The sequence below is a fragment of the Natator depressus genome, chromosome 2 (genome assembly GCF_965152275.1).
Source record: "Natator depressus isolate rNatDep1 chromosome 2, rNatDep2.hap1, whole genome shotgun sequence".
NCBI lineage: Eukaryota > Metazoa > Chordata > Testudines > Cheloniidae > Natator > Natator depressus.
In genome coordinates, this window is record NC_134235.1 from 74,310,207 (window position 1) to 74,326,846 (window position 16,640).

General features: G+C 44.7%; 1 protein-coding gene across 2 annotated transcripts in view; it reads left to right on the forward strand.

Annotated features, from left to right (window-relative positions):
• The first annotated feature begins 1,052 nt into the window (after nt 1-1,052).
• GAREM1 (GRB2 associated regulator of MAPK1 subtype 1) overlaps nt 1,053-16,640 on the forward strand; it is a 123,439-nt gene continuing 107,851 nt past the window's right edge. For both annotated transcript variants that reach the window (XM_074944430.1, XM_074944431.1), the window contains exon 1: nt 1,053-1,504. In XM_074944430.1, the coding sequence (XP_074800531.1) occupies nt 1,384-1,504 (121 nt within the window). In that variant the 5' untranslated portion in view covers nt 1,053-1,383. The remainder of the gene's footprint in view (nt 1,505-16,640) is intronic.

A 16,640-nucleotide genomic window follows, 5' to 3' on the forward strand; every position in this document is an offset into this window, starting at 1 on the left:
AGGGAAGTAACACATGGAAATCTCATATGTGTGAAGAGAAGAGAGCCCAGAGTTGTTTCGCTTAAAATACACACAATTTATGGTAAAGGAAATTACATATTGTATATAATTTACTCGTGTCATTCTGTGTTCTTTTTGCTGCTTAAGAGGTTTTGCTCACCAAAATTCTGGGAAACTCACTGCAGGATAGCACTCTGAACAATTTTTAAAGCACAAACACTTTGTAAATTTAGTAGCATTATCTTTCCAGATGTGGAATTTGCTTTTGAAATTATGCAAACCCACTTGCACATTTTACTGTTAGCTGGTGGAAAAGACAACAAAGTGCCCTTTAAGACTTCAGTGTTCTGTAGGAGAATAATATTAAGTTTGGAGAGTCTTAGTAGCCAGTGTCTTTTTTGTAGGTTATGGTTTAACATTTTATAAAATGCCATCTATAGAGATTAGATATAGACGTTTGCAGATGGGTGATGAAATACAGTTTACGCAAACAAACCTCAAAGCCTGGAGCAGACTCAGAGGCGGAGTTTAGGTGATCAAGCAGTGATCAATAAGGCAAACCACTTTATCCCACTTTGGGAAGAAGAAATGTGTAACCTCTTGGGACAGCAACCCTTTATTTGGCCGTTTAAGGCCACAACGGCTTCTGCTGCTGTGTAAACAGGAGGTATCACTCCTGAGACAGGGCTCTCCAAGAGCTTTACGGAGGTTCCCCCATTTGACGGACGGGGAACGGGAGATGCAGAGTGATACGCTCAGTGTCTCAAAGCACGTCAGTGGCCAAGCTGGGCATTGACCCCTGGGCGGTACTGTCGGTCAAATGTGCGTCCTGCTCTATTTATGTCTCTCAGGAGCTGCGCTCGCTAAGCGCCTGGGGGCTGCTCCGGGCAGCGGCTCCAGGCTGGCGGCTGCAGGTCGCCGGAGCGGTCAGAGGGGGGAGCGAGCGGGACAGACTGTGCACGGAGCTCCGGTGCCAGAGCCTCCCCCGTTCAGGGAGACCAGGAGGGAGCCAGCCCGGCACTTTCCTTTCGGGAGCGGGGAGGAGCAGCCGCTGCGCAGGCGTCTCTCGCACCCTGTTGATTAGTCAGTGCTGGGATGGCGTTTCCTGGGCCAGCCGCAGCTGCGAGCCGAGCGGGGAGCAGCCCCGGGGGGCTGGAGGAGCAGCCGCAGCCGCTGGGCGGGTGTCACCTTGCGCTTCGCCAAGCCTAGCATGTCCCGGGGAAGCGGAGGTGGAGGTGGAGGTGGAGGCGGCGGCAGCAGCTGCAGCCGCAGCCGCCGCTGAGCAAGGCGAGCTCCGTCCTGTTGGCTGCAGCAACCCGCCGGGCAGGAGCCGCCGCCTGCCAGCCTGACTCCCCCTCCCCGCGCCCGGAGGCGGAAGGGAAGATGGACCCGGGCCCCTCGCTGGGCTCCAGTCTCAAGGATGTGAAGTGGAGCGCGGTGGCCGTCCCCTTGGACCAGCTGGTTAGCAACTACCGGCTGCCCCAGCTCGTGCGGCTGGACAGCGGTGAGTAAAGCGCCGGGCTGGCGGCGGGGGCAGGGCTGGGAACAGCAGCAGCCGCCCATTAACTATTAACTTCTGCAGACTCGGCGGGCGGGAATGGCTCCTCCGAGGGACTCCCCGGAGCGCGCGGCGCGGCCCCCTGCACAGCCGGGGGAAGGGGGGCTGCCCGACCCGGGGCGCACGCGTGCCCGGGGACCCCCGGCTTGCCACGGGCAGAGCTGCGGACAGAACCTAGTCGTAGCCCGCCGCCTTCCGGACCAGCGCTTCTCCAGCGGCTCCAGCCTCACGAGCCCAGGGGTCCTCTCAGTGACTTGGGTCCCAGAACGATGCCTTGCGGCCTGCGCTCATCTCCGGGGCCCCACGCCTTTGCCCGCGATGGGGTCTGACGGGGGTGTGTGAAATCCCTCTCTTTCAGTTAGCCTTGGTTTACAAAAAGATCTTGAATGCTCTCTGGCAGGAGCGGCGTGTCTCTTGTGGGTCTGTGTCTGCTTCTGCCGTTTATTGGGCTGTAAGTAGTAATCCATCATTAACTGGAAAATGCAGAAGTGAGGGGATGTTTACAAGGTTAATGATTAGCTCCAAGAGTTTCTAGCTTGGAAAAATGTTACCCCCATAAAAATTCAGATTCTGGCCCTGAGGGTAGGGAGAACTGCAGAATGCTACAACATACTAAAACTGCGTTTGGTTTGTACTCTTAAACCAGACATCTCTGCTTATTAGATGTTACGGTGAAGTTTTGGCTCTTCTTTCACTATTTTTCTTTCAGTATTGTATTGGTTTAAACAAACTGGATCACGCTCTTTTGTGTGTGAGAGTTTGGGGAAGCTCAGTGAGTCCAATCTAATGTCAGTTGGGTGTCTTTGAGAGTCAAAAAATGCATGATTAAAATGTAGGAGGACATTTGCAATACCTAAGCTCAATCCTGTGATTATATTTTGTGGAACCTACATCAAGGCCAAAGTAAAAGGAATATTAAATAAATCAAGTAGTCTCAGCCATAAATGTTCATCATGTTAATGTTGACTGAAAGGGCAACAGACCTGTAAAAAGAGAGGTAACATGAGAAATTTGTAAATCTCAAAGAAAAGGAACTTTTTATTACTATTTACTTGTATTTTAACCTACAGTCTCTAGGTCAGCATAATATTTTCTATTAAAATCTGGAAATTAGAGGTTATACCCCTGATAGAATGGCTATTAGAGCAAAATGCTACTACATGGGACAAGAATTTGGGAATGATATTGCTGTTCTTTGAAGGTTTGGAGTGCATTTTCAGAGACCAGCAACTGGTGGTCATAAAAAGTGTATTATTATGCCAATCACAGAGGGAGAGTTCAGGAGGTAGAACTTGAGTGAGAGGGATCAGTCTAGAGAAAGTGGCTCAGGAGGTACAAAAACAATAGCTTTTTCTTGGTCCAATACAAATGTAGGCGTGATTGGTTTTCCCTTGATTTATAGGAAGGCAGCTCATGTTTAGGTGCCTGCTGCAGCAGTTATGGTACTTTCAATGTGTCATCTATGAAGTGACATTTGAGGGATGTATGATCTGGTAAAATAATTTGATTACAAGTTTTTCATTTGACTGAAAAGTTGTCCTTTTATGGCTTTGAGACTGGACCAGCATCCTTAAGTAATATCTCATCTCATCTTTATCTGCTCATCCACACTGAAATCATCCTGTTGCTTACCTGTCCTAATTAGAATCCTGAGGTGATGGGAGCCAGAGCTTTTTGTAACTCTGCCCCTTGATTATCTCGTATCTTTCCTATTTCACTTTGTAGAGCTTCTGTCCTGATGGTCAGAAGTAGGGTGAAGAAAAGATTTTCTGCCTTAACTGCTGATTAGTTTTATAGTGTTACATCACAGGGTACTGCAATATTTATGTGAAAGCTGCTATGTTAATGCGACTTGTATTGTAGTTACACCTTCTGTGACTTGAAGCAGCTAAGATGGCCTCTGACAGTTGTGCTTAAGATTGTCAGGTTGCTGGAAGCAATTCCAGATGTAGCATGTCTCTTGATGATCTCATAATTCTCTCCCAAGCTTCATCTTTGTTGACTTGCCATCATTGTTGGCTTGACCTTTTGTGACTACCAAATTCACAGTCCATTTTGATCAATTTCACAGTCATAGGATTTAAAAAATCGTGGATTTCAGGATTTCAGCTATTTAAATTTGAAATTTCACAGTGTTGTAATTGTGGGGGTCCTGACTGAAAAAGGAGTTGTGGGGAGGTCGCAAGGTTTTTTTATGGGGGCTTGCGGTACTGCTACCCTTGCTTCTGCACTGCTGCTGGTGGCGACACTGCCTTCAAAGTTGTGCAGCTGGAGAGTGGTGGCTGCTGGCCGGGAGCAGCAGTGCAGAAGTAAGTGCATAGTATGTTGTTGCCACCCTTACTTCTGCGCTGCTGGGCCCTCAATCAGCAGCCGCCATTCTCCAGCCACCCCTCTCTGAAGGCAGCAGCGCAGAACTAAGGGTGGCATGGTATGGTATTGCCACCCCTGTCTGTGCTACTACAGCCAGCAGCCACTGCTCTTTGGCTGCCCAGCTCAGAAGTAAGCATGGCAATACTGCAAACCCCCTAAAGTAACTTTCTGACCCCCTGCAACTCCCTTTTGGGTCAGGCCCCCCAATTTGAGAAATGCTGGTCTCCCCTATAAAATCTGTACGGTATAGAGTAAAAGCACACAAAAGACCAGATTTCACCGGGGGGAGACCAGATTTCACGGTCCGTGACGCGTTTTTCATGGCTGTGAATTTGGTAGGGCCCTGCTTATTGGAAGGTACTAGAAGCTTATTGGGAGCAGGGAGACCTCTTGGAAATAAAATTATTATTGGCCTCATGCCCCAATGCATCTCTCTCTCTCACACCCTTTCTTCCTCCCTGCCCCATCTCTCTTGATTTGTTGTTTGTGTCTTGTTTTTGGAAGTAATGGGAGGAGTTCCTCATAGTTAATGAGAAGGCACAGATACTGTTCAACTTTGCACTTAGATCTTTCTGCATCTCTTTAGAGGTCTCATGCTTTAGCTTGCAGTGTCACAGAGATGACAGTCACAAAAGTCAATGTCTTATAAAGAATGTAGACAAGATTGACTCCTTCACTGGTAACAGAGCGTGTTTTCTACCTCAGAGGGGATTGCCTTAGAATGGGAGGGAGGAAGTGGTGAACCAGAGACCACAGCTTTGTCCCGTGAAGTGAGAAAGTAGAGTTTGTGTGATATTTATATGAGTGGCTGAAAGACTTGTCGTTCCAGGTCCTCTGTCTACACCCTGGATAACAAAGCCACTTATGGGAATCTGACAGAGGATGTCTTTGAATTAAGAATAGGAGAAACCAAAGGCAAAAGCGATCGCTAACCTATTGCATCCTCTGAAGTTTAACACACTTTGTAACTTGGACAGGTAATTCTATCAGGTTGCATTGGGTTTTTAAAGTGAGCTTCGCTGAAAATATTCACAACTTGTAAACACATTTGCCAACATTTACAGACCTTGGTGCCTGAAGTTAGTTAGCCTAAAACTGGCCTGATCTAAAAACGGTGCTGAGTATCCACAAATCCCATGGTAGTCAATGGGGAGCTGCAGGTGCACTGCCCCCTTTGAAATTCAAGCCACTTTTAGATAGGTGCCTATCTTCAGGTGCCCTAGGTTTAAAATGTTGGCTATTTGAATCTCCTCAAGAAAGTCTTAAACTGGCTGCTTTTCCCTTTGTGAATTTTTGTTAAAAGTAAACTCACTTGGGGGGGTGTGGGTAGGAGGTGGAGTAGGAAGAGGGATTGAGGAGGAGTTGGAGATTTTTTTCATACGTCAGTATTTGTAAGACTTCATTTTTTCTTGTCTTTGAACATTTGCTTTCCTGAAGCTCTCTAGCGATGGGAGATTATTGTAATGTTGTCTTCACATCTCTTTTGTGATTTAGGTCTTAGAAAAATCGAATTATTCAATTGTTTGAGTGCAAGAACTTCACTGCTCTCTTGTCAGGGATTGTCTACACTGTGGCACAGTGTGGAGAACCAAGGTGGTGCGAATTGCAGAGTGCACCAGAGTGTTGCGGTCTAACTGCCCCCCAGGGACACTGCTAGCATGATCTAAAAGGATCCTCTTTCAGACAGGACTGTGTCAATGCGAACTAAGTACATTTTTAGTTTGCACCAGCAGCATCCATGCAGGGCATTAAAAGTACAACACTTAAGTGTGCTCTGCAGTTTATGCCACTGTAGTCTGCGCTGTGGTGCAGTATAGACATAAGTTTAGTCTCATCATGTCTGATGACTTCAGATTCTGAATAAAGTGAAAATGAATGAATGAAGTCACATTTCTTGTGCCAGAATCGACTATAACTTAGAATGCAGATATGAACATCCTGGAAGAATGTCCCCTCCAAATAGTTCAGCTTGCTTTGTAAGCACAGTTATACCACACACAGGAAATGATAAAAAATACAGCTGATGCGTAACAGAAAAATTTAGTGTCCAGAATCAAAATCTGAAATTTTTACATAAACTAAAGCTACTTTTGGGTTAGGAAGAGTGGGTTTTCGGGGTTTCCTGGGGGAGAGGGGAGTGAGGGAAGAAGAAATCTGCCTAGTTATATATAAACTTCACATGGTAGTAATTAGGCTGTGTCGTCTCACCTCAAACTGAAATTAAAAGATATATATATTCATAACTTCTCATTGAAAACTGGGATAGTTCAAGCTGATAGGAATATTTAGTTGTTCAAATTTCTAAATAGCTTGCACTTGGTAATTCATCATAATGCTGCTAAAGTGGTGAGGCCTCTGAAATATAGAATGGTCCTTAAAGATGGTAAATACTTTATTTCAGATGCCATTGGTTTTGTGTCTTTATCAAGTGCCTATTGCCTTAGCAATTGCGGGTATAAAAAAAAAAAGCTCCATTGTCACCTTTAACAAGTTACAGCACTTAGACTGCTATTACCATGCATGTTTCCAGTATGTCTTAATAGGCTAAATATTAATTGCAAACACAGCTAACAAACACTAAACCCAATGAATAAGCATTACATCTTGTCTTGGGGCTCACTAAATTGGCTCGATCAGACCAAGGAGAACAAAGACAGTAAGAACTGGATGAGAGAGTCCTGCCTCCACCCCCTGAATTACACTCTAGGAGATGGAATCCTGGCCTCACTGAAGTCAGTGGGAGTTTTGCCATTAACTTGCAAGGGGAAAGGATTGCACCCCAGGATCCAACAGCAAAAATACCTTTATATGACCTTTACTGGCACTGCAGGGTATTAGGCGAGAATAGGTCTCTGAGGTAACGGTGTCTCTGCCTGTTCAGGGGTTATAAATAGACAACAAAATACTTACTATTATAACTTCAGACCTTTCTGGTGAGTTATCTTCTTTAACTGCTAAATAAGTCAGTACTCCATGGAGACCTTATCCTTATTTTCTCAAGGTTTTTGAAATTTCTGGTAGCACTGATGTAGTCTAAGGATAATCTTGGAAGCCAGAAGAAAAATGCTATTAAGACTAAGAAGTGGAAATTATGCTTTGGTTAAAGAGTTAAACTGCATGGCTTTTTGGCAGCAAATGGTGAACTCCATTGCTGGCATTCAAATCCGGTTTTTGTTTTTAAATAGGAAAATTCAATGTCCTACTGTTGTTTTATTTATTAGGACCCCTGTCATCCTAGCACCATTGTTAATTTTTGACAGCTAGCTATTGTTTTTATCCCCAACGAGGGACCTGGGACCACATTCCCTCTCAATTCCAGAGACCGCTCTCTCTAGCGATGAGATCACTATCACAGCAGTCTGGTTGTACTCATCCTGTGGATAAAAATATTTCCCGGTGCTGTCAGCTATTTAACAATCATCACTCCAGAAAAAAATACTTAAAACAAATGATACTAGTGTTTTTAAAATCAAACATCCTGGCACTAGTCTGGCTGGGTAGATAGCCCAGCTTGAGGCACCAGTGTTCAGAAGTCACTTTTGGCTTGTTCACTGAGCCTAACTGAGAACACCACTCTGAATTTCTCTGTTGATAGTGTTGATGGATCACTATAAGTTATTAAGACTCAGAGGGAAATAATTTCTTTTGACTCGCAGCATAAATGTAATATTTGTGGTTGCTTTAAGGCAGACTGACTGAATTATGATGTGGATTTCAAAGAGGGAAAGCCTATGAAAAGGTCTTGTGGGGTTGGGTGAAATGTCTTATGAACCCTGATTAAACTCTCTTAAATAACTGCACTGGGAGATACTTTACTTGATGCCTGATCTGGCTAGGCTTGAGGTTGCCATGTTGCTGCTTGGGAGGAACAAGCTTGCTTTATTACATTGTAAATCCTGTCCTCAATGAGGTACCACACCAGAGGTAACCTATTTTTAAAAAGGTGTTTAGAACCATAATAAGTGGTTTAGAAATTAGAGATGGAAAAGACCTCTATCTACTCCATTCCCCTGTTACTGCAAGATTGTTCCCTACAGCATGTGAAGTGTTTAGTCTAGTTCTAAATGATAAGATAGCGTTGTGTGGTTTTGAGACAAAGAACATCACACTAAATAGAACAGCTTGACTATGAACATAGTGAACAATTCACATTGCATCCTTTTACAAACTCAGGGATATTTTTGAAATTGAGCAATGGTTTTATACTAAGAATTTCACTCCTCTGAGGTTTGTGTGTGGTATCATTTATTGTGGATAGTCTTCTTTCAAGAAACTGTTGCAAAGTGCTTCAGTGGATTGTAGTATTTGGAGGAGGTGGTAAGAACCACTTTGGAAAAACTAAAGTAGATCAAAAAGACGTGAGCCCCTCAGAATGTACGCGATCTAAACACCCATGCTGTGTAAGGCAAGCTATTGTACAGTGTGTAAGTAGGTGGTGGTTCAGTGGGTAGGTAAAGCCTCCAGTTAGGAGAAGGCAAAAAGACAGGATGTACTTTGGAAGTAGTGAAAGCTTACCTATGGCCTGACTTTTTTCCATAAGCATTGAGCAGCTCTGAAAAATCAGACCATTAATGTTTGAATTGCACATACGTCAATGCACACAATTAATATAATCTTCCACCTCTGCCCCACAGACGTACTTTCCCTCGTGGTCTGCTGATTCCATCATGACAATTGTGTGAAAAAGCAGATGGCTGCCTGCTTGCTGTATCTTCTTTCCAACAGGCAGAAATGTGTTCCAGAAACACTTTAGTGAAAAAGCTTTTAAATTGTTCTAAGTGCTGTTACCTTGTGGCATCTATGAAAATGATAGTGCCCTTCTGGAGTTGGAGTCCAAGTAACTTGGCAACACCTATTCTCAAGTGTAGAACAATCTTCCAGATGAGGTGCACCTGAGTTCATTAATGTATCTCTCAATTGTAAAGCTAAAAACTGTCGTTTGAGCCTATTGTTCAGTAGCAACTTCAGATACAATAGTGTGTACTGTGTGTTCTTGAATCAGTATGCTACTTCTATTATTGTGGGCTCTTGATAATGCTCTGCTATGGTAGTCAAGGATTCAAAACAGTTTGTCCTAAGCTGCTATTTTCATATGCTCATAAGTGCTCAGATATCACAGGGATGGTACCGAGATAAAGGCACAAAATAGACCACCTGGGCTGAAATTTTGCACTCGTGACCGGTACACAAAGGTTCCTTAGAGATTTTCTTTTAAAAAGGTAATATCTCTCCAGCAAATTCTTTGGTTCAAGAGTGGAGGAAAAAAATACCCTTTTTTTTTTTTTTTTTTTTAAATGATGGCTCTGATTTTTGATTATTATTGTTTAAAAAATTTGACAAAGTCTTCTGGGAGATTTAGTGCATTGGCTTGGTTTAATATTTTAAAATATCACTTAGGGCTGTGGTTCTCGCCTTTTTTCATTTGCGAACCCATTTGGAAATTTCGAATGGAGGTGCGGAACCCTTTGGAAATCTATTGCCTGTATATATAGTTGAATTCTGTTCAGTTAGTTTTCAGTCTTTTGCGGACCCCTTAGGCCTGGGGTTCTCAAACTTCATTGCACCGCGACCCCCTTCTGACAACAAAAATTAATACATGACCCAGGAGTGGTGACCAAAATCTGAGCCCGCCCAAGTCCTGTTACTCGGGGGAGGAGGAGCAGAGACAAAGCCCGAGCCCCGCCACCCCAGGTGGGGACAGGTCAAAGGCAAAGAGCTTCAGCCCCAGGCAGGCAGCCTGTAACCTGAGCCCCACTGCCCACGGCTGAAGCCCTCAAGCTTTGGCTTCTGCCCTTCATGGTGGGGCTCTAGGGTTGCTAGGTGTCTGATTTTCAACCGGAACACCCAGTCAAAAAGGAACCCCGGTGGCTCCGGTCAGGACTGCTGACTGGTCCGTTAATGGTCCAGTCAGTGGGGCGAAGGCAGGCTCCCTGCCTGCCATGGCTCCACGAGGCTCCTGGAAGCAGCAGCATTTCCCCCCTCTGGCTCCTAAGCTTCGGGTGCTGCCACTGCCCCAAGCGTCAGCTCCACAGCTCCCATTGGCTGACATGTGGCCAATGGGGGCTGTGCATGTGGATGGGGCAGCGTGCAGAGCTGCCTGGCCGCGCCTCCACGTAGGAGCCGGGCGGGAGGGGGACATGCTGTTGCTTCCAGGAGCTGCCTGAGGTAATCGCTGCCCGGAGCCTGCATCTCAGACCACGACCTGTGCCCCAACCCCCTACCACAGCCCTGATGCCCCTCCCATCCTCTGAACCCCTCAATCCCAGCCTTGGAGCCTTCTCCTGCACCCCAAACCCTTTATCCCCAGCTGGAGCCTGTACCCCCCGTACTTCAACCCCCTGCCCCAGCCCTGATGCCTCTCCCACCCTCCAAACCCCTCATCCCCAGTTCAGAGCCCCCTCCTACAGCCCAACCCCCTCATCCCCAGCCAGCACCCTCTCCCCTCCCATCCCCGCACCTCAACCCGCTGCCTCAGCCTGGAGCCCCCTCCCATATGCCGAAACCCTCAACCCATAGCCACCTCCTGCACCCCAAATCCCTCATCCTGCACCCCAACCACCTGCCCCAGCCTGCAGCCCCCTACCGCACCCTAAACCTCTCATTTCTGGCCCCACCTTGGAACCTGCACCCCCAGCCCAGAGCCCATACCCCCTCTCACACCCCAATCCCCTGCCTCAGCCTCGAGTCCCCTTCCATACTCCGAGCCCCTTGGCTTCAGCCCAGAGCCCTCTCCTACACCACAGAGCCTGCACCCCCAGCTGGAGCCCTCACTCCCTCCTCCACCCCGATTTCCTGAGCCAGCCCGGTGAAAATGAGCGAGTGAGTGAGAGGGGGTGGGGCCTCAGAGAAGGGGCAGGGCAAGGGTGTTCGGTTTTGTGCGAGTAGAAAGTTGGCAGCCCTATGGCGCTCAGGCTTCGGCCCCAATAAGGATAAGCCAGCCCCACTGACCCCGTTAAGACAGGGTCGCCACCCACTTTGGAGTTCTGACCCACAGTTGAGAACCAGCGCTTTAGACATAGTCCAGCGACCCCAAGGTCTGTGGACCACACGTTGAGAACCACTGACTTAAGGACACAAATTTAAGGTAAACTCAATCAGAAACTAAGATGGCATGCCCAAGTAAGTAGGATAGTTCTTAAGAAACTAAAACAAGTGTTGTGTAATGGTTCATGTATTGTTGTTTCTAATGGTTGTAATAAAGCATGACACAAGGGACTAGCATTAAAACTGACATGGGAAAGAAGTTAATATTTTTAATACCTTTTATGGGTCAAGGTGTTCCTGGCAATTTTAATTAAATGAATTCAGCACTCTTTGTAGTGGTCCGGTGAACTTAAGGGAACATGCTGAAAAGAAATGCTACAGTATATGGGACAACATGGTATAGCAGTTAATTTCAGTCACAGGAGCTATGTTCAAGGAATTCCACCTGTAGTTTGACTGCAGCAAGAATACTGGTATTTTGGCATAGTGAATAACTAGCTGTCAAGATCTGAGAATCTCTTGTAGGAAAATACTCATCATATTAACACACACAGTGCATATGACTCAAAAAACAAGCTTCATAAAACACTGTGCCAAATTACTTAAACCTCTTGAATTTTATATTTTTGGTACGTTCTGTTGGTTTAACTATGCTATTTAAATTTTATTCTTTCTTGTACAGCCTGCATTTTCCATACTATATATAGCTCTGTAGCTAGTCATGGTATTTGATAAGCAAATATACAATAAAGACAGTGTTCCAGCTTTGTACTGTAATTTAGACTGAAAATACGGCACAATGATGAAAGACCATGGTGTGTGAGGAGGTAGGGAAGTATGTTCATGTTGAATGGATCAAATGTTCCCTAGACTGTTTTGGAAAACTAGCAAATCTACTGCAGGTTTTGTAGGGGAAAAAATCATCCACCCCCATTCATGGAGTGGTGTGAATAACTGGAAGGTACAGAGCTAATTACATTTAAATTGATTTACATCCTTGCGTCCTTGTTCTTGGAAGAACACTTTCAGAAGCCTTAAATTACTCTCGAGTATCTGTATAAAATTATTGAAAAATGAAAACTTCATTTGCTGAGAAGACCTAAATCTCTCTCTTCCCTCCCCGCCCTCCTCCTGAAGGTTATAGCCTCATTACACATTTTACATCTGATCATAAAACATTCACTTTTGAAATTGTGCCCATGTAATTGTGTTACGGACACACTAGTCTGTTCTCAGTCTTCAAATTTGAAACTTGTTCATATTTGTTCTAGGAAAAAATGTCGAGCCTCTGTGGATGGTGATTAGAAAAGATGAGAAGCATGAACATTGAAAATGTACCTCCCTCAGATCATAATATAAAATATGACTAGCTATGTATGTGTATGGTACCACGCAGTGTTCCGAGACTGGGTGTGGCTCGCAGCAAGCCACAAAACTACAGCAAGTACCATTCCACAGTGTAGGTGAAAGACAGTATATAGGAAAGGGAACACTTTAATTAAAAAAACAAAAACTGTAGTGCTGAATAGTAAAAGAGCTTTGTGAATTGTGAGTATTCTCCCTCCAGCCTTTTAGAGATAGGGAAGTTGGTCATGGAGACTTTGTTTCTCATTATTGTGTGCTTCTCGACAAAAGTGGAATCTTTTCTCCTTTCTAAATTTTTTTAAAAATTGTTACTGTAAAAAAGTTAAAATAACACTCTAAAGAAGATGAATAATATTAAGGGCAAAAAATCATCATTTGAAACTTGGCTTATAGGAAGGATGGTTTGGGTTTTAATAAATACTTCCAGTTTGCAGTTGGACTGGAAAAATAATTAAAAGGATATAGCCAGATAAATTCTTATTCAGAATTAAAGCTATTACTCAAAGTTTTACCCTTCCTATGGGATTAATGCAGTAGTCTGAATACTTTAAAATATTTTTTGCTTATATTAAGTAGTGGTTTGAACAGAACTTATGAGTCTTTGAGACCCAGTTTGTATGGATTTACAGGCCTGAAGCTGGAGAAATTCTTCCATTGGAACAAACTGGGGTTTTCAATGGTGGTGTGACACAATGGGAAAGATCAGGCTTCATGTTTATTCACTGGGACTGCTGTAGAACTCTGATCTTAAAGAAACAAAACTTCTCTGTTTCTGCTGGCTGGTGTGAGAGGAGTAGGGGGTAGGTAGTGCAATGGGTGCCAGCGTGAGTTATACTTGTGTTTTGTCTACTGGATTGTATCCAGCTCTTGCAGGAGAGTTGAGGACTGAGGGGGTGAAAGCTTGATTCCTAAAATAGTTAATACACTGTGTGACCATAAGCAAGGGGGGATCAGGCCATTACAGAGATAAGTTACTCTGAGGTCTCCTATCGGTGCTGCAAGAAGTTTTGTTAGTGATTCTGTAGATGGCATTCTTCTCATTTTGTTCAATACTGAACTGCAGGGGGTTGGGAGCATTGTCATTTGAGGTCTTGTCTCTCAGACGTGATTTAAAAATTTGTTTCAACTTGACTAGTTGTGGCTACTAAAGATGCTGTTGAGTATGCTGTCTCCCTAAAAATATAGGGTTAACTGTGGTGTCCTAGCTAAATTTCTTGATTAGATTCTGTCTACTTATGACTCCTCTGCAGTTCTATCTGGATGCTGCATTTCCCACTACCAGTTGTGTAGTGCTGCTTTCTCATTTAGTCTAGCAGTGCTTGTATTTGAGGGGCTGGTAAAGTGGGGTAGTTCAGAATTTAGAGAAGGGGAGTGGAATCCCATTTGGGTTCTATTCCCAGCTCTGCCATAGATTCAACTACAACATTGCATACACAGATTCATTCTGTCAGTTTGGGTAAATCACTTAGTATTTTAATTTTGACACACCAATAATGTTGCATGCTGGGAACAACATTGTACTATAAAGCAGGGGTGGGTAAACTACAGCCCGTGGGCCACGTCTGGCCTGTCAGGCCTTTTAATCCGGCCCTCAAGCTCCCACTGGGGAGCGGGGTTAGGGGCTTGCCCTGCTCCGGTGCTCCCACCTGGGAGCGGGGTCAGGGGCTTGCTGTGTGGCGCCTGGAAGCAGCTGTACATCCCCCCCCCCCCCCCCTCCAGCTCCTATGCGTTGGAGTAGGCAGGGGTCTCTTCGCACACTGCCCCTGCCCCAACTGTCGCCATTAGCTGGGAACCGCGGCCAATGGTAGCTGCAGGGGCGGCGCCTGCAGATGGGGAAGCGCGCAGAGCTGCCTGGCTGGCACCGTGCCTCTGCGTAGGAGCCGTATGGGGGCATGCCGCTGCTTCTGGGAGCTGCGGGGGTGGCGTCTGCGGACTGGGCAGTGCGCAGCAGAGCTGCCTGGCTGTGCCTCCCCCTAAAAGCTAGAGGAGGGATGTGCTGCTGCTTCTGGGAGCCGCTTGAGGTAAACACCGCCCAGAGTCTGCACCCCTGAGCGCCGCCCCAACCCTGATTTCCCCCCCCGCCCTGCCCTCCGAACCCCTTGATCCCAGCCCAGAGCACCCTCCTACATCCCAAACGCCTCATCCTCAGCCCCAGCCGGAGCCCACACATACACACACACCATCCTCCAGCCTGGAGCCCTCTCCCACACCCAGAAGTCGTTTCTGGCTGCACCCCAACCTCCAATTTTGTGAGCATTCATGGCCCGTCATACAGTTTTTATAACCAGATGTGGCCCTCAGGCCAAAAAGTTTGCCCACCCCTGCTCTAAAGGATCCATGCAGACTTCTTTGCAGGATATGCTTCCTTGGGTAGGCTCTGTAGCTTTCCATTCCTGCAAGTTAGTTGCTGTAATTGCAAAAAGAAAAGGAGTACTTGTGGCACCTTAGCGACTAACAAATTAATTGACAGCGCCTTTCCTTAATCAACTGAAGCTGCAGGTTGGTGCCTTTCTAATATGCAAATACAGTACTTGATCTACAATGCCTTTATTGAAACTATCTTTTGGAGTGGTACAAGAGCTTTCAAATGTTGGGGCCCTTTTATGCTCTTTCCCTTTACTCTCCTTATTTAGCTAAGGCCAGTGTGTACAACCTTCTGATGTTTTTAACCTTTCATCATTGGCTTCTGGAAGTTAGTAAAGGTTTCTCTCTACAATATTTCACAATTTTCATAGGGTGCTCTGTTAGCAAAAAAACAACTGTCAGTAATGGACCTTGACCTTGTTGCAAAACAATTGTTCTTTGTCAGTTGCATATCTCAACTTGGCTTGGTTGTTGGCTGGATGATGGCATCATGGTGTGTGTCTGTGTAACCTACTTGCAACATTAGTACTTACGATCCAACCAAATACTTGTAATGGGTTCCCAAGACACAACATTGAGTACTAACAATCTGGGTTTTCTTGTGATTAGAAGAACACCATCCATTTAAAAACTACACTTCGCACTTGCTGTAACACTAGAGATTAGAGGGAAGCCAGAGAAGATTTGTTTTCACCCAGTTTTATTACTGTATGTATTTGACATGACTTTCCTCATCATTTACCTTCCCTTTGTTTTTGTTTTTGTTTTTTTTTTTTTGCCAAAAGAACAGAGAAGACACACCTTTCCTTTAAAAAACACAAAAGTGATTGTAAAACCTCAAACTGATCGGGGAACTTGGGGACGGAGGAGCAGGTGTGGTACCTGAAACTACTCATAAGAAGTTTGTGTTTGTTTGTGTGTGTGTGTGTTTGACTAGATTGCAAGTTGATGGTGTTAGTTTTAAAGAAAGCACTGGGGCTGTGATCCAGCCACCACTCCTGATATTCTCCATTAATAAGAACCAAGTGTCTTTAAAGAAAATGCCTGAGTGTTAATATATTTGAAATGCAACGCAGTTAGAATGATAGCTTTAAATATTTGTGGATTCTACAGAAAATGTATTGGAAAGACATTAAAGGTGTGAATAATACTGCCAGAAAGCTTAGTTACAAACAAGTCTAAGATATACCCACAATTTACGTCCCATACTCTCTGGATCTCTGTCTCAGAAGGTCTTGGTATCCTGAGGATGAGAAGGGGAACTGTTTTAACTAATGTTACCATGAGATTCCTTCATCATCCACTTCTTTCTTCTGACACTGATGACCAAGTCGGACGATGATTCTGTCAGGCACTCCATCCTAATTAGTTCATTTCAAATTAAAAATTAGAATAACCAATGCAGAGAGATTTTTTTCCCATGTGTTGCATAATTAGATTAAAAAAGGACTTTCTCTTATTGCTCCTGGAATTTAAAACCTTCATTCCTTTGAAACTGTTCCACGGTAGACTTGGATTTTAAGTGCTGAAAAACTGAAATGTACATCTAAGTGTGATGCCTTACAAAAAAGCTTCTGTGTACAACTAAATTTCTTTATTTGCCCTGTTTTCCATTGTCTGAAATAAGAAAATGACAGAAATAGAGAGGGAAACGAAAATCATAGCCTGTCAAACTTGTTCAATTTGTTTCTTCTATGCTGAGAGAATTGTTCCCCAAAACATTCCCACCTGCCCCCTTACACAACTGTCCTATTAGGTGCTCTAATGTCTCTTGGCAAAAATAAATTCTGATGTGGTCAAAGAACTGAAAACTACAGTGGTTTGAAATCGAATACATGAGTGACAAAAAAGCACTGCTGGTCTGAGCAGCCAGTAACAGTTTTAAAGACTATATCTTGTGAGCTACCAGAAATGACACACCATTGGAGAACTGTGAATCCTGGCTCTGGAGGTCCACAAGGTATTGAAACTTTAAAATAGTCTCATAAAACCTAGTAAA